Source organism: Halichoerus grypus, chromosome 4, assembly GCF_964656455.1.
Source record: "Halichoerus grypus chromosome 4, mHalGry1.hap1.1, whole genome shotgun sequence".
NCBI lineage: Eukaryota > Metazoa > Chordata > Mammalia > Carnivora > Phocidae > Halichoerus > Halichoerus grypus.
Window position 1 is genome coordinate 156,542,536 of NC_135715.1, and position 25,001 is coordinate 156,567,536.

Sequence of the window (25,001 nt, forward strand, 5' to 3'; positions counted from 1 at the left end):
TTTAACTGAATAGGAAGGAAAGAAAAAAAGAGGGAGGGAAGAAAGGCCAGATTAAATTTTTTAGGATTTTAAAATATATTCTCTTTAAGAAATCTTCCTTTCTCCTACATCATTGAGCCTTAGAAGCTCCCATACCAAGAGCAATAATTCCCCTTCTTTGAGGCCCCTAGTGCTCACTATCCATCTGGAAGAAATTACAGAAAATGTGTGTATGTGTGTGGGGGGTGAGTGTATGTAATTTTAATTTGGTGGATGTCTTGGTATCAGTTTGACACATTAGTATAGGTTTTCAGATCTTGAGGAACAAAAAAATGGAGGGGATATTGCAATAAAACGAGTTGGTGCTGGGAAGTAATCAAATCTAAAGAAAAGGCCAAACCACAGAAAAGTAAATTTTCATTTCTTCTCTCACCTGTGTCTCTTCTATAAAATACCTTCCTAACAGGACAGTCACCATAATAGTATAAACTAGTATTTAAGTTTTAACACTAAGTCAGGCTTAATCATTCATAAGTGTATTTCATTTGTTCAACAATTTGGGTACCTGATAAGTGCCTGGCATTACTAGAACCTCTGTCTTATAAAGTTGGTATTTAAATCCACATATATGTAAAGGATAATAGTTTATTCTTCCTTCGAGCTTGGCATTAGTCTTTCCTAAAACAATGTTTCTAAGTGTGTGACTTTGTATTGAACCGATGAGTCACGGGGTATAATCACACACTAACTTTATTCTGCTTTTCCCAATACCGGGTCTAATCTCCGGTAGGAGGCTACTTCTTTTCCTGCCACCTCAGATAAAATCTCCAGCTAATAATAAAAAGTTCTCTGGGCACTTCAGTTACAAGTATAACTTCTTATCAATAAGTAGTACGTCTACTCCAGCGCAGTAATCACAAACTCTGAATGCTGTTTAATGTTGAAGCTTCTCTCTGCCTCCCACAACGCCTGCAGTGGGGAAGGAAGGAGACAGGGCTGACTTCTCTGTCCCCAGCCTAGGGCTTCTCCTCCTCCTTTCTCCTCATTGTCTGCCTCTGCCTCTTCCAGGCCTGGGAGAGCCGGGAAGAGAGGACACAGAAGGGGACATGGACAATGGTCTGACTGGCACCCTTCTAGCAGTGACCTTCTCTGTCTATCTGGGATGCTTAGGGAGGTTCTGAGCAACCCCCCCAACACCGGGACCTCTCACCTACAGTTCCGTCTCCCTATGTGAATGCACCTCTCTGCTAGTAGCTCACATTCTCTCCCCGCTCCGCACCCTCCCTCCCGGCCCCGCCCCAAGCATCCTGGGTCTCCTCACTCTTGAATAGGATGCAGGAGAAGTCCAGGCCAGCTGTGGCCCTTGGCCCACATTTGGACATTGGGAAGTGTATACTTTTAACCCATCACTGGTGGGGATGGACTATTTCTCAAATGCAGACCTCTTTTTATTTAATTTCTGGCAAGCAAGCTCTGGTCAGAGCTATATATTCTTTAGATTAATCATATGCCAGTTCACCTGGCCCCTTAATTGTATGGGACACGTATCAGGTAGCCAAAAAATCTCCTTGGAGCTTCTGTCACTGGGCTTGGGGTCAGGAGGAATCATCCTTATAACCTGCTATGGTGGGAGGGGAGTGGTAGTGGGATTTATAGCAGAGCTGTGCCCAAAGAAATTTGCCCTCAGATCTCCAAGTTCTTAAATGGGTAAGGGGGCCGTGGGTTGAAACGTTAGTATTCCACTTTGAAACGTGAAGGCATTGGCCCCCACTGTCCTGGGGCTGTCAACAAATGTCAAACTGAAATTGTTTACTTTAATACGCCCCGCTGAATGATTCCTTCATCAGTTGCCAGATTCATTCACAGGAAAGAAAAAAAAAAAAACCTTGCGGCTATATTACGAAGAAATAAATGAAAACACTTTGTCATAAAATATTGTCTATTCCACTCTTCTGAACATAGATTCATGTCACATGCTGATTTAAATTTTGTGGCCTATATTTATATTCCTAGCCTAGCAGGCTGCCAGTGGAATCAAAAGATCTGTGCCCACCCCTCTACTCCCTTCCTTAATGAGAGTTCCCTGTAAGATTTTATGTTTCTCAACTAAATTAGAAGAAAAAACAAGACCAGCATTGTTAAGATTTCGTCTGCCCATCGGAAGTCTGCCTGCTGGGAGGTCATATACACCTCCAGGTCCATCTCTGAGAAGCACCTCTGGGAACAGAAAAAAAAGTCATCAGAGACTTGTTTGGGGCTAGGGTTCAAGTCTGCTAGTTTTTCATCTTCTCATATTCAGATAACTGCTTAGACACCCTACTCTTTTTAACTCTTCTTCTATACCCTGCTTTCTTAGTCTTGAGAAGCTTAATTAGACCTTGCCAATGTAAGTACATATTCTACAGAGCTACATGATAATGGTTTTCTAAGGTCCTGTGATAAACACAAGAAACAACTCAAAACACTGAGTAGTTTATTTGAAAGCAGCATAATTTCAGTGTTCAGTTGCCCAGATATAGTTATCTACAGAGAATCCTAGAAACTCCTAGGATAGACAAGCAGGGGCATCTGTCACCCCTATGGACTCTCACAGTTGAGTTCAAGTTAGCTCATAACAGAGAAAGGAGGAGAAGGTCCCAGGGAAGCAGCCAAATTCCAAGTAATTTGGCATGGTATAATCTCGGACTGAACTTAATCACAGGCCTAGAGTTTTCAAACAATCTTTCTAAATTTCTGCAGGCAATTTACGTAATTATATTGGCACATACATTTTTCCATTTCAATAACAAAGCCACAAAGATCTTTATGTTCACAGACAAATCTTTAATATTGTAAGAGAAAAAGAGCACACCAGTATTAACTCACAAATTCCAAATAGGGGCATGATTCTGTGATTTTCCCCTTCAGAGCCAGTAAGAATGCATTCCAGATAGAGGAAAGGGGAGACATAGGGCTCTCCTTCGCCAACTCCCTTCCTCCACTCAGACATAAGTTTAATTCAGACACGAGATGCTTTATTAGTCAAGTCTCTTCCATTCTGCTTTGATATTTTGAGCCCAATTGAATATGACTTATCACAGCTCTCAGCATATATTTGTGGGGAAATTTTTGCTTGCACCCATAGTACATACGTTTTTGATCACGACCAGCTAAGAACACTGGCCTAAATAGGCAGACTTGGCAGAATCCTGGACCCTGGCTATTCTATCAAGGCTAAGGAGTTCATACTACTTTCTGGAAGTTGTTTGCTCATGGAATGAATTCAATATAAATTTATATAAGCAAGTAGAGTGAAAACAACTAAAATAATTTCTGTTCCTTTTTGATTATAGCAAAATAGACTGAACACAAAGCATAGTTTATAAATTCTAAGCTTAAGATCACAGACAGGAGCCACAGACCATGAATGCCAAGTAAACCCATACCAAGTTAAATGTCAGAGTCAAATAAAATCTGCATCAAAATTAATGATACGTATTTAATGATATGCATAATCACAGTAATTGCTCAACTAGATGGGAAGAGAGGCAAAAGACAAATTTTACCAGCCTTACAAATCAGCTGGCTCTGAAGACCACCTATCCTCCTCAATTCCACACCAACTCCCAAAGGACAAAGGCCCTGGTGTTGCAGGGAAGGCTCAGGGGCTACAAATACTCACTTACTCTATTCCTTCCACAGGCCAGAAACTAGGGAATGTGACATAAAGAAATGACTCCCTGCATAATTCCTGCTTGGAGGCTCCAGGAAGCCATTCAGAGCTACTAGAAACAGGTCTTTCATTGGTATAATTCCAGCAGAGTCAGGACCAGTCTGTTAAAAGGATGATCCCCCAGGAGGACAGGGGTGTTTGTGTGGTAAGATGAGGGAGCAGACTGGCATGGCAGCGGTGAGTCTGAGAAATGCACCTCCTAAATGCATACCGGCTAATTAGTTTGCTTTCCGAAAGCCTAGCACCCAAAGAATGGGAGTTTTAAGGAATATGAGGGTATTGTGGTACGAGAAAGAGAGAAAGGGAGTATAAGTTAGAAAAGGTGTTCCTCAAAAACCCAACTTCTATCAAGAACAAGCCCTATTCTCATCACAAGAAAAAAAACCACTACCTTTTCTTTTTTTTCTTAAGATTTTATTTATTTATTTGAGGGGAGGTTAGGGGCAGAAGGAGAGAGAGAGAGAGAGAGAGAGAGAATCCCAAGCAGATTCCGTGCTGAGCGTGGAGCGTGACACAGGGCTCAATCTCACGACCCTGAGATCACAGCTTGAGCCGAAATAAAGAGTTGGACGCTTAACTGACTGAGCCACCCAGGCGCCCGTCTTTTTCTTTTCTTATTTTTTTTGCATGTGTCCACATGAGGTAATGGATGTTCACTAAACTTACTGTGGTAATCATTTAACAATATATGTAAGTCAAGTCATTATGCTGTACACCTTTTTTTTCAAGGTTTTTTTTTTAAGATTTATTTATTTTGGAGAGAGAAAGAGTGTGAGTGGGGGGAGGGTCAGAGGGAGAGGGAGAGAGAGAATCTCTAGTAGATTCCCCGCTGAGAATGGAGTCTGATGCAGGATTCCAACTCAAGACCCGAGATCATGACCTGAGTGGAAACCAAGAGTTGGACGCTCAACTGGCTGAGCCACCCAGGGGCCTCCGTTTTGCTGTACAGCTTAACTTTGTATGTTGTATGTCAAGTATATTTCAATAAAACTGAAAGAAAAAAATAACTAAATGGCATTTCTGGCATGTGATAAACATGTAGGAAATGCCATTCGGGGAGGTCTCAGCCACTCCCCAATCTATTTGCAGCTCTGTGAGCCAGCAGTAAGGCTAAGATGGCTGCAGTGGTCTGGCCCTACGAGGCTAGTCCTAGGGGAGAGCCCAGGATGCTATTTTGTTTTGAGTGGTACGGGGCAGGACAAGAATGTTGGTATCTCTGCTTAGCTGAACCACACCCAAGAGGAATCTTAGGATGTATTCCAAAATGGACATATACAGAACTTTCCATCCAACCACAATCATTCAGGGTAATGAGGAGTATTTTCATCCCATCTGTGTTATAAACCCACTCAGGTCCTTTCCTGAGGGCAAACGATGACATTTCTACCAATTTATATTGATAATCTGGCTTTTTCAACTGACACTATAAATTAAGATCAATGGATACCTCCCCTACCTACTTTCAGATGTCTTAAAATTGCCAAGAATAATCATCTCTTTGTAAATCACACAGGGCAAGTTTTGATACAGTCAAAGAGGTAATTTCATTATCAGACAGAACTTCGAAAACCTTCTTGTGGACAGAAAACCTTTTCGTTGGATAACAGAAATAATGGCCCTGAAATGGCTTTCCTGAAAAATGAAAATAATACGCAATGTATTATTTACAGAGAAAGAAAATGTTACAGGATAATCATTCTCAGAGTTACTTATGCTATGGGATTAAAGATACTCATCAAAAGTACTTTAAAACAGCAAAGTTATTAAGATTATAATAACTCTGTAATAAAAGTTCATATGTCCAATTATGACATGTGGTTTTCATAGAGAAAACCAATTAAAGACAGCTGTGTCTTAAGTACATTTTGGAATGCAGATTCATAATGGGTCGTAACAATAGTAAGCCTTCACACTGCCACTGATTCCTAAACATACACACATGCACACACACAATTTGTGAGGAGCCTTTCTTATGTGGGACCTCAACACAGAGTCCTATCGGGTGATAGGTCGAGATCAACTTCCACAGCAATGCTGGTGTTAGAAGGCAGAGGGATATCGTCTTCTATCTTAACCAGTTCCTACCAAGCTTTTGCTCCATGCCGAACAGCCTTGGGGGAGCGGGGGTGGAGCTTTGCCCTGCACTGGAAGGCAGCATGGTGTGGTAAACATTTCTTGTTTTTTAAATCAGGAATCCCGATTTGTGAGCCTGCTTCTTCCACTGACCAGAGCTGTATCTTTGGTACAAACCAGTTACTGCCCTGTGGTTTGGTTTGCTCCTCTACAAGATAAGGGACTGCCCCTTGGCTACATGTGGTTCTCCACGGAAGTCCATCTTATAGAAGGCTATGGAATCACTGCCTTTCTACATCTTCCTATGGAACTGGGTGGTTTTGAAATATGTCTACAAATTCTTTGACACCCTTCCCTTTGAAAGATGGAGTCTACTTTTCCGCTCTGGAGTGACCCTGTGGGACCTTCAAGGCTAGATCATTAAGAGCAATACTGTCTTTCTCTCACTCATTCTCCTTCTGGCTCTCTACCACTCTGTCCCGAGCAGAATGCTTTTGGATCCCTGAGCCACCATGTAAGATATCCAACTACTCTGAAACCACCATGCTAGAGAAAACCAGATAAAGAAGCCCCAAAGAAGCTATTGAAATCTTATAACCCAGGGGCGCCTGAGTGGCTCAGTCATTAAGCATCTGCCTTCGGCTCAGGTCACGATCCCAGGGTCCCGGGATCAAGTCCCACATCGGGCTCCCTGCTCCGCGGGAAGCCTGCTGCTCCCTCTCCCACTCCCCCTGCTTGTGTTCCCTCTCTCGCTGTCTCTCTCTCTGTCAAATAAATAAATAAATAAAATCTTAAAAAAAAATAATAAATCTTACAACCCAGGTAACTGACATATGAGTAAAGAAGACTTTGAGATTATGCCAGCCCCAGACATTGACTGTAATCTCAGACGATACCTTTAACTGGAACCACTAAGCTCAGCCCTTCCTGAATTCCTGATCCACAGAAACAGTAAGAGATATTAAGTAATGACTGTTGTTTTGAGCCACTAATTGTTGGGGTGATTTGTTATGCAGCCACAGTAACTGGAAGAGGAACTCTGATGGAATCAAAATAAGAGGGAAAAAAAATGCCACCCCAAGGTCAAACAAGGAAATCTTCAGCATCCACAAGAAGCTCAGGAAAAAAGACTTAGAAGTCTTCAAGAATGATGAAGGTAGGTACAATTCACTAATAAATGCCACACACAGCAACACTAGAATCATCAGCTCTTTATTTCCAATCACCTCTTCATTTTCAAATGTCTGTGAACGTTTTTCCACATTCACAGTTAAGAGAAATATAGTAAGAACGACCCTAAGTGGGGGCGCCTGGGTGGATCAGTTGGTTAGGGTATCCAACTCTTGGTTTCAGCTCAGGTCATGGTCTTGGGGTTGTGGAATTGAGCCCCTTGTTGGACTCTGTGCTCAGCGGGTGGTCTGTTTGAAGATTCTCTCCCTCTGCCCCTCTCCCCACTTGTGTGATGCTTAGGAGATGATAAACAGTGACCTATAGGCAGGATTTAACCACAAACCCATGTTTTTTCTTCCTGACCTACTCAGTGTTTTCAAAATAGGAAATTTCACATAAAAAGTCTAGATTTCTAGTTTCTCTTGAAGCACTGGACTTCAGTCCTGAGTATGAATTACCACCTGATCTCCATCACTAGAGCTGACAAGCTGTTTCTCCCTTTAGACATAGCATGTCCTATTTGCCACAATCCCCCCACTCCCTATTGCTCTAGACCTGGGCTCACTTCACTTGTTCACTTTACATTTCTGTCCCCATGGTCATTGAAGTTCATGTCTGGTGACCTACACCAATAGAAGGGTCTGACCTCAAACCTCCAGATGATTTTTGGTAACTATAGGTTTGAAATTTTTGGTGGTTTGGAAATTCCAATAAATTCTGCTGTTCTGTCACTCAGCATCAGGTAAATACAAATCAAAACCTCAATGAGATACCACCAGTCAGAATGGCTAAAATCAACAAGTCAGGAAATGACAGATGTTGGCGAGGATGCGGAGAAAGGGGAACCCTCCTACACTGTTGGTGGGAATGCAAGCTGGTGCAGCCACTCTGGATAACAGTATGGAGGTTCCTCAAAAAGTTGAAAATAGAGCTACCCTATGACCCAGCAATTGCACTACTGGGTATTTACCCCAAAGATACAAATGCAGTGATCCGAAGGGGTATGTGCACCCCGATGCTTATAGCAGCAATGTCCACAACAGCCAAACTATGGAAAGAGCCAAGATGTCCATCAACAGATGAATGGATAAAGAAGATGTGGTGTATATATACACAATGGAATATTATGCAGCCATCAAAAAACCCAAAATCTTGCCATTTGCAACGACGTGGATGGAACTAGAGGGTATTATGCTAAGCAAAATAAGTCAATTAGAGAAAGACAAGTATCATATGATCTCACTGATATGAGGAATTTGAGAAACAAGACAGAGGATCATAGGGGAAGGGAGGAAAAAATGAAACAAGACGAAACCAGAGAGGGAGACAAACCATAAGAGACTCTAAATCTCAGGAAACACACTGAGGGTTGCTGGAGTGGAGGGGGAGGTGGGAGGGATGGGGAGGCTGGGTGATGGATATTGGGGAGGGTACGTGCTATGCTGAGCACTATGAATTGTGCAAGACTGATGAATCACAGACCTGTACCCCTGAAACAAATAATACATTATATGTTAAAAAAAAAAAAAAAAAGAAGATAGTAGGAAGGGAAAAATAAAGGGGGGGAATCAGAGGGGGAGACGAACCATGAGAGACGATGGACTCTGAGAAACAAACTGAGGGTTCTAGAGGGGAGGGGGGTGGGGGGATGGGTTAGCCTGGTGATGGGTATTAAAGAGGGCACATACTGCATGGAGCACTGGGTGTTATACGCAAACAATGAATCATGGAACACTACATCAAAAACTAATGATGTAATGTATGGTGACTAACATAATAAAAAAAAAAGAGAGAGAGAAAAATTCTGCTGATGTGCCCTTGCCAATTTCTTTGCCTAAACTACAAATGTGGGACCATGACACACTTATCCCTAACAGTTATGTAAGTCCTCTTACAACATTGTTATTGAATATTAGGGTGATCAGTGTGACTTCGGAAAAATATACTGAGCTTATTTGATACATCCAAATTCTCTTTAAAATACAAACTGCCCATACAGCAGTCAAACATTCCTAGTCCAAGTTAATATGGAAACAAAGCAACTGCCAGTCAGCTGTGAGATTAGGATAGACAGAAATGGAACAAGGTCTACATATTGTGAAGTAAAATAACTTAATTACTTACCACAGAATATCTTCAAGGCAATTTCTAGTGAGGACTTAATTAGGCAATGAGAGCATTTGTGAGAGATTAAGACCAGCATTTGCAGGGTTCGTGTGTGTGTGTGTGTGTGTGTGTGTGTGTGTGTGTGTGTATGTGTGTGTTAGAGAAAATAAAACAAGACAGAACAACTCACCAATTCCAGACATTGTCTGTGGCCATAGGCAGCAGCATAATGTATGCTATTGTAGCCTTCCTTGTCCCGGATAGATGGATTTGCATCATTTTGAAGCAGAAACTCTAGACATCTGTAAGTATAAAAATGTGGTGTTATTTTAGAAAACATCTCCAGACCAAAAGCAATAACTAGTGTAAGTATTTTCCTATTATGAATGTTCCACAAAGCACTTTGTGAATTTAAGTGTTTCTTTAAAAATCCTATGGCAATGACGGTTTATGTACTGAAGTTTTACATGTGTGTGTTTCCATCTTTATTTCAGCTTAAAATAGCCATTCTCGAATTCAGGAAAGGTTTTAGGGACAAGAGGGTGGTTAGGTTTATTGAGAGGGGGGGAAAGAAATTATCCATGACTATCCCCTCCTCACTGAGTTGTTTTAATGTCATGATCAATATTGCATATTTATCCACACACGGGTTCATGTCTGGACTCTGTTCTGTTACAATAATCCATTGTCTCTTCCTGCATTGATAACAGAATGTTTTGGGTTTTCTTTTTATAGTTGATGTACAATGTTTTATTAGTTTCAGGTGTACAACACAGTGATTTCACAATTCTATACATGATGCGATGCTCACCACTGTAAATGTAGTCACCTTCTGGCACCACACAATGTTATTACAATATTATTGACAGTATTCCCTGTGCTGTACTTTTCATCTCCATGACTTATGTATCTTACAGCTGGAAATGTGGACACCTAATGCCCTTCACTAATTTCGCCCATCCCTCCACCACGCTCCCTGTGGCCACCTCCAGCAACCACCAGTTTGTTCTCTGTACTTAGGAGTCTCGGTCTGGTTTTGTTCGCTCCTTTGTTTTGTTTTTTAGATTCCACATATAAGTGAAATCTTATGAATTTATCTTTCTCTGTCTGACCTATTTCACTTAGCATAATAAAGAATAATTAAGGTTTTTTTCCTTTTTACCATATTTTTTGGGGGGTTCCTTTTTTTTATTTTAAGTTCAATTAATTAACAATATAGTGTATTATTAGTTTCAGAGGTAGAGTTCAGTGATTCATCTTGTTATGTTAGTCACCATACAGTACTTCAAAATTTTTTGACGTGGTGTTCCATGATTCATTATTTGTGTATAACACCAGTGCACAGAACCTGTCTGTCATCAAGATTACTGAATAGGGGCACCTGAATAGGTGGCTCAGCAGGTTAAGCAGAGTTAAACTTCTGCCTTTGGCTCAGGTCATGATCCCAGGGTCCTGGGATTGAACCCCACATTGGGTTCCCTGCTCGGCGGGAAGCCTACTTCTCCCTCTCCTCCCTGCTTGTGCTCTGTGTCGCTATCTCTGTCTCTCTCTCTCAAATAAATAAATAAAACCTTAAAAAAAATTACTGAATAATGAGTTTTAGAGCTCCACATTCAAAAAATGAAGTCTCAAATTTAACAAAGAAGTGGTTAGTCCATTGTAACAAGGGGGGGGGGTGTACTTTTAGCCTTGCTATTGGAGACTCTACCGTCAATCAAAAGGTTGGAAAATGAAAGCTAGAAAGAATAAGAAAATAACAACAAGAAAAGAACTTAAGAATAATAAAAAGATTAAAGGAATGGGCAAATATTTAAAACATATAACGTATTAATTCCGTAACCACATTTGAACATAGAGGCTTAAATTGCATCATTGTGTATAGACTAGAATAAAATAATAAATAATAAGCTTAGAAAGCCTCTTCTGACAGAGTTGTAATTTTTCTGAAAAAGCCACAATCTTTACAGTAGGTTGGAGGAAGGAGCTCCACGTTTGCTGAAATGCCTCCAACTCCAGGACACGAGTGTCCAGGGATGTATGGAGTTCTCTTCCAGGCCTGTTACAAGTGGTACAACCCTGCTGGCCAAAGAGGGAATAACTAGGCGGGAGCACCACTCCATAATCTTAGTTTTCTATCTGTGGCAGTGGGACAAACATGTCCTTTATAAGGTCAAGCAGATTCAATTTCATACTCAAATCAAAATTCTCAAATACTCAAATCATATTTAAAATATACAATAGATGTGTGTACATTAAATAAGATCTTCCAAGGGGAAGTTTCTATAGTTTAGTCAAACACTTTATTTTTGGTTTTGTTTTTATTTATTTTTTATTTAAGTTTTTATTTTAATTCCAGTTAGTTAACATGCAGTGTAATATTAGTTTCAGTGTGCAATATAGTGATTCAACACTTCCATACACCACCCTGTGACTCAAACACTTTAAAATGACACTCACCTATCTTTTGGCATAAGGCAAAAGGAGTAAATAAATCACACATAAACATAGTTAAAACACGTTTTAATTTCTAGAAAAACTGATGAAAGACATTAATTTTTTAAACCAAATATCTACATGTCACATGATTTATCCATAAAATGCTCCATAATAAATCAAACTAATATTGGAGTTCTGATATCATGCAGTCTTTGGTAACTTGCACCTTAAAAGGAAGTCTTTTTTTTTTTTTTGGTAATTAAATGCCCATGGACAGGATCCCAGGTCTGACTCATTTTAAGCAGAATTTGGCTCCTGAAATAAAATCATTCAATAGGAATAGCATTCCAGTGGACACACAGTCTCCAGCTTCTGAAAGAATTACACTCTAAAAATCAGTTGGTGAATTTAATACGTAATTTGGAAAACACTTGGACTTGCTTCCAAAGAGTTATTTTCCCCAGGATAGAGCTGAGCTATACTACCAACAGCACTCTTAGAAAAAACAACAGTACTATAGAATTTGAATATTCTCCAGATTGTTTCTAAGGGGAAATAAATTCCAGTTTTCACTGGGGATGCTTGTCTTTTCTCCTAAGAGGCCATGGCTAGCAATTTTGGAACCTAAGCTGCAAAATCAAGACATGCACTTTAAATCAGGAATGCATCTGGATGATAGGTGCAGCCTCTCTGCATGAAAGCGCTCTCAGGCACTTTCGCCTGCTTGTCCTTTTCCCCTCTGCATCAGCTGTTAAGAGGACTGCTCTGGCACAGGACAAGCTGACATTTCGCTGGAGAAGGCGGCATTTGCTGAGGTGCCTTGAGATTCTACAGCCTTTGAATATCATTAAGTTTGGAATATCAGGGCAAAACCGTGGTCATTCTGCTTGACTATGTGTCCTGTCCCCAGCCCAGTGACAGCCAAAGTTACGTCCCACAGCCTGAATCAGAGCCACACTCTCTAACTCCCCCTCCCCCCATGGTCTAGACATGGGAGGAGAGCCCAGTGGGCAGCGGGAAGACCCCAGAGGGGACACAAGCCTTCAGGTCACAGAGAAATTGGTTCCTCTGACAGCGGGAGAAGAGAATACACACGCTAAGAACTGTGTGTGTGCAGATTCCTAGAGCACTCCACCCCCTAGGTCTCACAGAGCAGGACACCGAGTGTGGGCAGCACTCATTCGTTTGCTCATTTATTTAAGTTACTGAACTCCCCGCAACATACTGGGCACTGCTCTGGGCAGAGCACGACCTTCGCACGGTGCCTTGTTGCACAGGGAGGACTGTCGGAGGACAAAGCACTAGAGCTTCCTGCGCATCAGCACCCCTGGGTGATGGCAGTGACTCCCGGCTCTTGTCACAGTCCAGGCTGAGTCTCTATCAGAAGCCAGAGAGAGGCCGGTGGGAGGAGGCGGGGCAGGGGGCAGCTGTCGGCAGGAGCAGGGGGCTGTTTGTGAGCTGGGGTGTGTGTGGGAGAGCACCACCATTTTATTTCACACTGGATTCTCAAAACATTTATTTCTAGAACCTGCTAAATAGTTACCCCCCAAGTCATTAAAGGAGAGCCTAAGGCCCTGGGAGGAGGCTTAATATGTCCCCTGAGGCATATGATAATATATGGCAGAGTCAAAAATGATATTTAAGACACCTACTCCTAGAAACTGCTGACCCATCACAGTGACGGTCTCAGTAAAGTTTCCAATTTTAGGAAGAGTTCCTTGTGTGAAAATAGCATAACTGAAGGATATATTAAAAGAATCATTTCTTCTTCACTAAAGGCAAGCCCATATCACTTCCTCAAGAACCCAAATAAAGCCCCCAAATAGTAAGGCTGGCCTATGTAGCAACCCAGAAGAGCAGACAAGCATCAGTAACCACCTCTTGTGCTTTCAGCTGAGCAGAAACTTACAATGCGGCTTCCTTTTCCTTCAGCTCTCTGGCTCTTTCAAGTTCTTCTGAATTTTCATGGGCATTTCCTAAGATAGTCTTACTTCTCAGCATAAGGGAAAGAAAAAAAAATTACAATTATTTGCTTTCATGGCAAAGTTGCTAATGATTTTGATACAGCTTATATCTCAACGACTTTTCCTGCAACCCAAAAGACACAAGCACTACTGATTTTTTTCATTGAGGACGTACGTGGTTCTCTGAAAGGCCATCCAGTAAATCTGTTCTCTTCCACAGAACCCAACTGAGAACATGACCTTCCTAGAACTTCTGCCCAGGTATCAGAGAGTAAGACACCAAGTTGCCCACCCTTCCATAAATATCCTAAACTCCCCAAGTAAATAGGAGGTGATGGAGCTTAAACTTCCCTGACTCCTACCACACTCCTTGCTGCCTCCTTATCAGTTCAGCATCTCATTTATCCAGGAATGGGGTTCTAGTCACCCCTCAACTGCCAGAGCAATTCTTCATCACCTAGGATTCCTTTTTATAGCTCTTAACACATGAAGTGTACTTGTCCCCCCATTCTATTCTAAGTGAACAGCATAGAACCTGCTACAGAGTAGATGCTCAATAAACATTTGTTGAATTAATAACTAATAAATGTCGTTTCCTCTGAGTGAGGGCAACTGGAAGGAGGTCTCCCCTAAAAAGATGTGCCTATGAGATCCTGAGTGCAGCTACATCAGACTCGCCAATATCATATAATATGAACAGTGTTTTCCAAACTGGAAATATGGATCATAATCCACTATGGAATTATGAAATCAATTTAGTGGGTTGCAGTATTTCGTTGCCTTTTTTTTTTTTTTAACAAAATAGTAGAAGAAAATATCAGAATGCATCACACATACTAAGGGTAAATATGGTCTTACAAAATTTTTGCTGCCTTTTTACATACATATTTAAAACACACCTATTTGAGTGTGTATGCTGGGTCATGATGTAAAATGTATTTCTTACTGTGGGTCACTGTAAAATATGTGAAAGCCACTGCTGTATAAGAAAAGAATTTAGCCCTGACCCAGAATCAATTCCATAGCACAGCACAGCAAGTAAGTCAATAGTTCTCCAAACAGGGTCAGCAAAAAGCATTCCTATGAAGGAGGCCTCGGTCCTCGAGTCTTTGAGAACAATCTCATAAGCTGTAGGCAGGCACCTCTCCCTCCTTTCCCACCTGAACTGGTTCATTTATTTCTGCTTTCTATTCCTAGGCACCTAGAATCCAAACATGTCCAGGGCATCCAACCTCCTCCCCTTCAGCTCCTGAAAGAGCATTCATGCCCAGTTTGGAACAACAGTACCAATTCTGCACACACTGACACTGCATTTGAAGGCTACTGGGATTATACATAGATGGATACTTCTGCCATGTAACGAATTTATTAGCAAATGTAAGTCTGAGGGCAAATGAAGCATTTAAGTGGTGATGATGAAAACTGTAGGATATGACAAAATAAATTACAAGCGATTTTGAATGAACTGAAAACCTGAGCTTGACAGCCCCACTTGGCATTCAACCCAAGACCGGAGAAGAGAAACAACGGGGCAGTGACACGTAATAATCAAACATAAAGAGAGCAGAATGGGAAAACCGGGGTTAGGGATGAGGCAATTCTAACTCCTCTGGGTCTGGATGAGAGAGATTCTTCATTCACAGCTTCAAGGAGGCAGCATGAAGAAAACTTAGCAAACCCTCCCCCTCCCCAGTCATACCCCCAAAGGAAATTTGAGCAAGGCTGTTTTTACTTTCTATCCATGTCTGATGCAGCAGCATAGTGCAAAGCTGTGCGTCCCCAGTCATCTGTTTCATTAACGTTGGCCCCTGTGGTCACTAATGTCTCAATACAGTGGAAATGACAATTTGCAGCTGCATAGTGCAAAGGCGTCCTGAAAAACAGACAGCAATTTATTACTTCATTCATCTGAAAAAGACACACACCCACCCACCACCCCCCCCCCCCGCCCCCGCCGCCATCATCTGCATTAGCACTGACAGCAGCATTCCTAGGAGTGGGGAAGCTCTTTAGCTCTCAGAGTGTAGAGCCAAGGGACATGCCTTCCTTTGACTTTATAACTTGGAGCTGAGGCCACCTACCTGGGATCTATCTTCTCTTTCCATTCCTAGTGCCTATCCTGGTGTAGGTCTACACTAGCTCTTTTGGACTATTGCAATACCATCCCTATTGGCCTCCTTAGCTCTAATCAAACTTCTATCTAATTTCTAGTTGGTATGAGTGAAGAACTGGATTTTCTAAGGTCCGATACCCACATAGGACATTCTGTTCTAAAACCACTGGTCCTCTCTACTGAGAAAAGCCTTGATTCCTTAGTCTGGAATCAAAGACCTTTCTAAGCTGAGCCCAAACTACCTTCATGAAGTTTCTCTATCCCCCCTATATGAACCCATCAGTGCATCCAAATGGGATCACCTGAGGTCTCCCCAGTCACATCCACATCTCCCCTGCCTATCCCCATGTTGTTTTCTTCCCTGGAATGTCCTCTCCTGAACCACTTCTACCCATCAAAACCCCAAAGCTTCTTAAGTCCCAGAAGTTTCTTTCCCTTTTGTCTGAGATTGTGCAGCTCCTGTCTGGGTCTCTCATGAGCTCTCATCCCACATTGCCTTGACTTTAGCTCTTGGTATTGTCTCGACTTTAGCTCTTGGTATTGTCTCATCTTCTCCACTGAACTACAAGTCTGTTGGGGGTAGGGATACAGACTAGAGGGAAGAACAATATCCAAGGAATCAGAAGCCCTGGGTTCTAGTCCAGGCAGATCTGTAAGCTGCACCAAATCACATCCCCTCTCTGGGTCTGGGCTTCCTTGTCCTTACTTCAATAATGACCCATGAGCAGCTGCCCCCTAACATCTAGTCTAGATCTAAAATTCCTGGAATTTTACATGTACACGTAAATTTATTATAGGTATAACTCATTTAGTTTCTCCAAGCTCAATTTCTTCATCTATTAAAAAGGATAGGAAGCATCCCCATTTATCTCATAGAGTTATTATGAAAAACCAAGTGGGTAGCATAGGAAATACATGCACCTTGCCAAGAGTAAGGCACTGCAGAAACATGAATTCCCTAGCCAATAGTTAGGGAATAATAATCAAATGGAATACTAGAAATAAAATAACTTTATCTCATGAACTATTTATTAATTTTCAAGGCCACTCTTTTATATTTTACAGTCAATGAATGGGCTTTTTTACTGGTCCACTAGAACAGTGTGATGTGTGCTCCAGTTGTGGAGTAGGGAGGGTCCCAGGGGAGCAGAGAGGAGGGGCACCCATGCAGCGGGGGCGGGAGGGATTATTTGATATAAATCTGGAAGGGTGAGTAGGCGTTAGCCTAGGTAGGTTGGTAAGAGAAGAAATCTGTCGCAACTCCAAGAGCCAGGGTGCACGTGGAGGGGAGGGGTAGAGAGATGCTATGGGAACAAAACCGGAAGAAGGCAAGACACAACTGGCCCTTCTAACAGAAGCCGTGAGAGGAGATGCTTGTCTTGGGGCCTGTGCCTGCTTTGTTGGTGTTTCGCTACAAAAAGGGATTTCCTTCTGAGGATGGAATCTCCCCAGCTAGCTTCCCTGTTTACCATTTCACTATAACATGATTTCCAGATGGACTGCTCCCCACCCCTGTTACTGAGGCACTTGAAGCAGAATTCCCTGTGTACATACCTCCCACACTTGTCCTTTTTATGGAAATCTGCTCCGCTGCTCTGCAAGAGTTTTATACATTCCACATTACTAGAAAGACAGGGAAAAAAAACATCATTAAGATGGTAGAGGTCAATTGCTGGGCTATCTTCAGAAAGAGCTGTTTTTGGCGAAGTGCAGGCCAAGATGAAATGATAGCTCCAGCTTTAAATTCTGCTAACGCAAAACCAACCTGAACATCTTAGAGGAATACAGTATTGCAAGGATCTGAGGTTCCTGAAATTCCTTTTTCCAAGCTAATAAATCAATGCATCAAAGAGCTTGATGGAACATTTTCAATTCCATGACCAAGGTATTTAATGATTATTACATGGTTAAACCTTTTAGTGATGTTTCATCGTGTATCCCAAGATTCTCCTTTAAAACCATCAAGAGTTTGGGAAACAACCCCTTACACCTATGATGATTTCATGTCACCTCTAAACAATGAGCCAGAATGGAGAAGCATTACCTTTTATCACAGGAGAATGAATTCACCGTGATAACCATTTTCAACCCAGACTCTCCATAATGGGAAATAAAACAGCTGCATTTCCCTGTCTTTGTAATACAGGTAAATAAATGTACAAAAAATAAAAGGCCGAAAATGATGTAATGGAGCATAGTGATCTTCCAAAGCTTTTTTGTCATTCGCAGAAGCAATAAATCATGTTTAGTAGAGAAAAAGGACCCACTGAAGTGAATTTTCCTATTGAAAGGCATGTCGCTAAATATTAATTGTAATAGGAGTTTCAGATATGAATCCAGAATGGTGTGTTGCCAAGGTCTGATACTTTTTTTAAATGTCGGCATAAAAAGAGAAAACCACCCATTATTGTTCTAAACTTGGAGTGCTGAGTAGTCGTCTAGGATTTATTGTTTTATTATCATTTAAATATGAAAAATGATCTCATTAATGAGGAACCCGAGCATAGCTCCCCCTACCCCCATCCACTCTTTGTAGCCACCTTTCTCAGAGAACCCGCTGTTTCAGTCATAAAATATAAGAACTTTCTGAGACCATTATGTGTTGGTGTTGCATGCCAGTTGATATAAAAGCACCTGTCTCTTACTGAAGAAAACCAAAGGATCAAAGGCAGAGGCAGATCCAGTTGTGTGACTTATGAAGCTCATTCGATTTGGAGAGAGGGGTTGGGGAGAAGGAGATTCATTTAAAAAATAACACACAATTATGAATATAAAACTAAATACAAGATTTCGGAAGGGACCCATGCAAATAAGGGCCCTAAAGCTTCACAGTCAACCCACCTCTGATAAAAAGGTAATGCCTTTGATAATGTACAGATGACAAATGGAGAAGCATTGCTGTTCCCTGAGGACTAGCAAACTGATTAAGAACTAACACCTTACCCAAACAAGGTCATCCGAGAGAGGCCATGTTTGGTCAATGTCGGGTCATATATCAACAACATATTGATCAGAGCCTTACTCTCACCACTGATATGAAAAAGAGTATCTGATGAAAAATGCTCTTTACAACTTGAAACAAAAAGGCAAGGATTAAATCGCTTCTTGCCTATGCCTTGGGTTTTCTTGACCTTCAGTCCCCTTTAACCATTTACGTACTTAAAAATCGGTTTTGAAATAAGGACAAAAATAGCTGTAAATAAACATGAACTAACTCAATCTTGGATTCCCTTGATCATCCTCCACCTACCAGCGACAAAAAAGGAAAAATTTAGGAACAAATCTCAAATTATTTTCTTTTGGTAGAGTGCATATCAAGTAGATACATATTCTATAGGCTGAAGACCTACAATTAAAAAAAAAAGGGAGAGAGAGAAGAGAAAACAAAAGAAAACTATTTTCTATATGAGATGGGCTAAAAATTTTTCTTAGGAAGAACAAACATACAATTAATATGGAAATGCAAAATGTTATTTGGTATTGGTAGAAATGATTCTTACCCACCTTACTAAGGAAATTGCTTTTGATTCACAGACAACTTAAGCCAAGTAAGAGAAATTAGGAGTTAAGTCATGAAACAAGAACTGAAATTGCTAACTACTCACCCTCCTGCAGCAGCAGCATGAAGGCACGTTCTTCCAAATTTATCTGGGGTGTCTATTTCAAAGCCTGCAGACAGCACGTGCTCATTACTAAACAAGGATACTATGCTATACTTTTGTCCTAGTTAAACCACAAGAAACATTGCAGAGACAGAAAAATCAGTTAGTAGAAAAACCAGAACGCAAGCAATTGTAGTCAGAAAGAGGTTGTCATGGAAACGAATGGTAACTGCTCAAGCTTGGCAATTTTATAGGAAGAACCATGAAGTCTAGAAGAATTTATTTTCACATTCAGCCCTGGGTGAACAACAGCCCCATATTTCAATCCCAGGATAGAAATTTATGAAACCAATTTGAGATAAGTAGGGCAATAGACAGGCAGACAGAACACATGGAGAAAACATGGACAGCAAAGGAGTAATCTTAACATGCTGGAGTAGATATTTTCTTATGTGTATTATTAGCTTTCAGCTGGTTTAAGATTCGGGAAACATGCTTTCATGCAGGGATTATTTTTAAACATGCCAAAAGCAGTGAAGGCAGAATCAACCACAGGTAAAGCACTTAAAAGGAAAAAAAAATGCCTCTGGGATGTCTGTTGAATTAATTCATAAACAATCTTTGCCTTGCAGACCTCTATCACCTTTGAAAGCCAGGAACTTCTTAATACATGGAGGTTGGCAGAAGCAGTGATAAGAAAGATTAGCAAAGCTCCAAACCAGGAAGAATTTCTTGGTTCCAAACAGACCCACATTTAAAAAATAAAAATTAAACCTAGTTGGAGGGGATCACACTACAGGGATTTATCAGAGCCCACAGAGGAGGAAGGTAACGTGACATTTCTACTGTCAAACTGTGGGGGCTTTGGCCTTTTTTCCTTTGTTGAAAATATTAACTGTTAAATCCACCCTTTTAAGCCTCAAAGATATTTTCCCTAATTCCGACAAACTTCCGGTAAGCTATGGCCACCCCCCTGCCTGTCTCTCACTCTGGCTCACCCAAGCTTTAACTTGAAAAACAGACAAGACTCTCATCTCGGGGCAGGAATACTGACACTCAAACAGCAACAACACGAAGGACTGCTGGGAGCTGTCCCCAGATCAGGTAATGAATGACAGGAAGCACGGGCAGCCACTTACTCTGACCAGACACCTAGAGCCATGTGGCTCACTTACAGGACACATTAAGCCTCATCTGTGGTAATAGGGTTACTTACCCGATGATAAGAGCTTTCTGCAGCAGTCAGAGTGAGCATTTAGGGCAGCTAAATGTAGGGGGAACATGCTATGGATTCCACACCTGAGGAGGAAAAAAACAGAGTGGCTCACAGTAACAGATCTCAAGATACATGCAGAAGGACAACAACGTTTCTGGAAGTTTTCTGATGAAAATTAAATCCACAACACCTCGCTTCAGGACCCTTGCCTGAAACAATTTTGTAATTCCTCCACTCAGGAAATAATTATGCAATCATTTTCCACCTTAACATAATAAAATCCTAAACCTAGACCAGAATTAAAAACCCCTAACAATAGGAATGTATCTTTTTAAGGTAATGTTTCCTATAAAGGGTGACTCTACATTTAAGATTAATTTACCTTTTTTTCTTTCAACTGAGTAGTTTTATGTCAGCAACGTGTTTTATTCAGTGACCTGTTCGATTCCTTGAATTGATAAAGAAATACTATTGACCTATTATGTGCCAAGTACTTTGCTAAGAGTTAATAATGGCTGTATTATTGAAAAAAAAGTTGCATGCGAATAAAAACCAATGTTTACCTTTTGCGGGTACAACTTCATCTTCCTAACAGACTTTTATACTGCCTATTAACCCACCTCAGGACACCAGTCACGAAAATGTGCTGGAGCAACACACATTATCTTGCATACGTTTCATAAATCTAGCGTACTTTCCCTAACAGTATTACAGAAAGAGTCTAGAAAAGGACTTTTTAGACTGATACCCTATCATAACACAGTCCCCAGGATGATCCCTTAAGGGACAGGCAGCGTCCCTTCTGGCAGCTGTGCTTTTTCCTTTAAAATCAAATCTTCCTCTTGCCCATCACCTCTCCTCACACAAGGATCCGAAGCCATGTGCTGAACTGTTGTTCCTAACAAACAGCATCATCGAGAGGTTCCAGTGTTCTTATAAGAATTTATAATGTTGGTGCTCATTTCTCAGAACATCTCATCATAGTCAAATAACATTATTTCAATTTCTGCAAATCCTCTGCATAACACAAGTAAGTACGTGTATTTACACCTGCAGCATTAATGACCCAAGTTTCTTCCCTGGCACAAAGTTGCCCATTTTCAGATTCTATAACTCATTAAGAAACACATATGGTTTGAGTTGGTTAGGTTTCAGATACATGACTTTTATTTGCTATCTCAAAAGTTATTATGATGTGTGTGAATGTGTGAAAGTATATACATATTCACAGCTATTTCATGGTATTCAGCGTTCTGCCAAATCTGAGTTGGCCAACAATTAACCACCTCTCTCTTTCCATGAAAACTTCTGTGTAGTGGTGTTTTTGTTCAGTCTCCCCTCTGTTCGTTTTCCTTTCCCTATATGGAGATTCCCAACCCACTGTATATAATAGCTGGCATCCATCAAGAGATGCAATTTGCTTGTCTTCCAGGCAGTGTCATGCAGAGGAGAACTGCTTGTAATTGCCTCTCTCATCATTTACAAAAAAAATTCTGGAAAGCAATTGCACCAGTGACAACCTTGATGTTCACGGACAGGAAGCGGGCATCGGGGGATGGGAGAGAAGCTTTTCTATCTGTGCTGCTATTTATATTGTCCTCTTGATGCTGTGATTTTTTAAAATGTATAACATGTTTTAAAAACACCTTACTAAATGGAATTTTAAGCCAATGAGACTGTACCTAACCACTTTATTTGTTTAGGGCAAGTAAGGCAAAAATGTGATTATATTAGTATCTCTGGACATTTGCAAGAGAAAAACAGTATTTTCTAGGATGGTTTTAAGTTCCTGAAAGAATGTGCCTGGAATTGGGTTGGATTTCCCAAGATTTCTTTGAGTCTTCCCCATTCTTTAAATATAACTTTAATAAAAATATATATGTGTACAAATACATAACATGTAAAATATATTAAAATGTTATGTATTACATACATATTATATGTACATACACATACATGCATATATGTACATAAACACAATAATATATTTTATAAAGATACAAAAATACATATCTTTATATACAATAATACAAGCAAATGAATTAGAGAAAATAGCATCAAATTCTATAAGAAATCAATTAGGAAAAACATAAAAAGTGTAAGTGATAGTATAACAGCAACAGCATTGTAACATATTCCATAAACTTCATTATTAATATTTCTAATCAACTTTGCCACTTAACATCATTATATTCAGGTAATTCATCATACTCTACATTAGCTAATTCTCTCTTCTGTTTCTGTTACTTATAAACTTGAGAAGGGGGTAAAACTATTCTAAAAGGTCTAGCAAAATTCTGTTTGATATATATATTTTATTCCATAGTTAATAAAAAATCACTACCTCAATGTAGGTTTGAAAACATATTAATTTAGACTCAAGTACCACTGGCATTTGAACTTGAATATGATACTATGGTTCAAACAGGAAAACTAAGTATCAGGCTGAGATTGGAAAGAAAATAAAAGTCAAATTCAGAATCTCTGAATCACTTCAGAAATGATTCATGTATTTCAAAATAAAATTACTCCTTTATTATTATAAAGTAAGACTGCTTATAAAGGAAGAGTCATAAAACCTTGAGCGGGAAAATTAGGGTTTGGCTGTCTTAGGCAAATAAGAAGCATCACTCTTATTTTATCTTATTTTATACATCAAAGAAGATCAAGAAATAAAGACGTCAGATAACACTAAACTTAACAATGCATAAATTACAGGAAAGAGGAGACCAATTCCAGCTAAAATGCTACATTTGACCAGTCATAAAATTAATGGGACACATTTGTATTAGCTATTTCTATATTTAGCTGTTAGCTGGTTATTTCAGTTATCCCAGTTATTTCAGAATAAATGAAGTCAGAATAAATTGTAGACAGCTATCAGAGGTAAGGAAAGGGCTTGTGCACTATTAGAACATCAGTTCTTTTAAGCTTTCCCCTTGGCATCAGAGAGGGCTGTTCCTTCCCACCTCCAATGCTTTCTAGAGCCTTCTCTGAGGCTGTATGCTAAAAAAACACTGAGTTAAGGTGATGGGGTCAGAAATCTTGGGTTTGAGTCCTAATTTTGACACTTGCTAGCTATTTGATCTTTGGCAAGTATGTAATGGTTCCCTCATCCAGAAAATAAAGATCAAAACAGTGTCATCTTACAGAGCAATTATAAGAACTAATTAATAATGCACCCAGGTGCTAACAGAAGGTCTGGACCATGATAAGCCTTTACCATACAAGTTAGTATTAGTACTGCCCTTGAAATTATTATTAGCTTAGTTGCATAATCAGCAGTCTGTAAGTTTTGAAGTTGTAATCAGGCTGTGATTCCTTAAAATCAGCTTTGTGATTCTTAAAAAGCCAAGAATAAATTGTGATCTGTTAGCATTTCTATCTTTCTACATTTCAAAATTCTTTATAGTACTTATCTCACAAGTCTTCTAGGGAAGGTGGATTGGTTTAGTTTTGTCCACTGAGCAGGTGAGATGAACACATTTGATGATTTTTGGTCATCAAATGATTTTATGATTCTTACTTGACTGATCAACCCAAATCAAAAGGTCAGTTTCCTATTAATTTTATCTATGTCATTCTGAGTATCACACACCCCTAAGTTAGAGGCATTTGGGTATAACTGACAACAATGAGGCTGGTCCTTGCTGTTTGCAACCTACTGACACTTTCAGTGGTTTCTTTTGAGTCAAGACCAAACACTCTAATGTGGCTTACAAGCCACTTCTGGATCTAGCTGTTGCTTAATCAACCAGTATTCTAGACTCAGTGGACTTCTGCCCCTTCCTCCTGGAGAAGCCAAGGCTCTATCCTGCCCCAGGCTTTGTTTGGTACAAGAAACTCATTTTTCTGCCCAGCTTCTCATAGCCTTTCTCAAACTAGTTAGTGCATCTCTGGGGGCCACTGGAAATACCTTCGGGCTTTCAAGAGTTCTCTGTGGGAATTTCTAAACTGTCTTTTCCTTTTGATGATAACCTAAAGCAAGTGGTATAAAAGCATATTTTGGCTCATCTCAACAACCACCTTCTCATGACAGACTTCTGCCGTATGTCAGCGCTCGTGTCTGTACTTGGGATCACACTGGTGTCATGCGGAACTCCTTGTAAATTGGCAGGGGCCAATAAGAACACAAAAAAGGTGGACGTAACAGACAAACGATGCCTGAAGCTGGGAAGGGCCAGTGACAATGCAGTATGCTTAGCCTTCTAGATGCACCGAATTCGGCAGTAGTTGGCATTTGTGCTCTGTGATGAGCCCACTGGCCCTCTCTTGTGTCGAAGCCACTGCAGAACTTCCAGTCCTGCAGCATGCACTGACCTCGAACAAGACAGCAGCTCGGCCACCAGGACAATAACCCCACGAAAATGGTGATTTAGTTTTGGCAAACGGTGCACTATCGCACCATCCACTATATAGAGAGGCAGCAAGCCTCTCGCTGAGGAGCCTCGCCTCCAGATCCAGATGGCCGAGGATGGAGCCTCATTTCCACCCCCTCAGAAGCTCTGTGACCTCAGGCAAGTAAGTGAACCTCTCTGTGCCTCACTTACTTCACTTATAAGATGGCGATCATCGTGTCACTCACCCACGGGGTCGCTGTGACAATTAAATATAATTCCTGAGAGTTAGT

The 25,001-nt window shown here is 40.6% G+C and overlaps 1 protein-coding gene across 5 annotated transcripts in view; it reads right to left on the bottom strand.

Annotated features, from left to right (window-relative positions):
• The window catches only part of ANKRD44 (ankyrin repeat domain 44), a 319,460-nt gene that overhangs the window by 84,273 nt on the left and 210,186 nt on the right, over positions 1–25,001 (bottom strand). For 3 of the 5 annotated variants that reach the window (XM_078071145.1, XM_078071141.1, XM_078071143.1), the window contains exons 11-16: positions 20,372–20,454; positions 19,159–19,222; positions 17,108–17,176; positions 15,173–15,313; positions 13,386–13,466; positions 9,231–9,342 (exon numbers count right to left, since the gene is read on the bottom strand). In XM_078071145.1, coding sequence (XP_077927271.1) covers positions 9,231–9,342; positions 13,386–13,466; positions 15,173–15,313; positions 17,108–17,176; positions 19,159–19,222; positions 20,372–20,454 — 550 coding nt within the window. Of the gene's footprint in view, positions 1–9,230; positions 9,343–13,385; positions 13,467–15,172; positions 15,314–17,107; positions 17,177–19,158; positions 19,277–20,371; positions 20,455–25,001 lie in introns of all 5 variants that reach the window. The other 2 variants (XM_078071144.1, XM_078071140.1) reach the window with 1 other exon arrangement.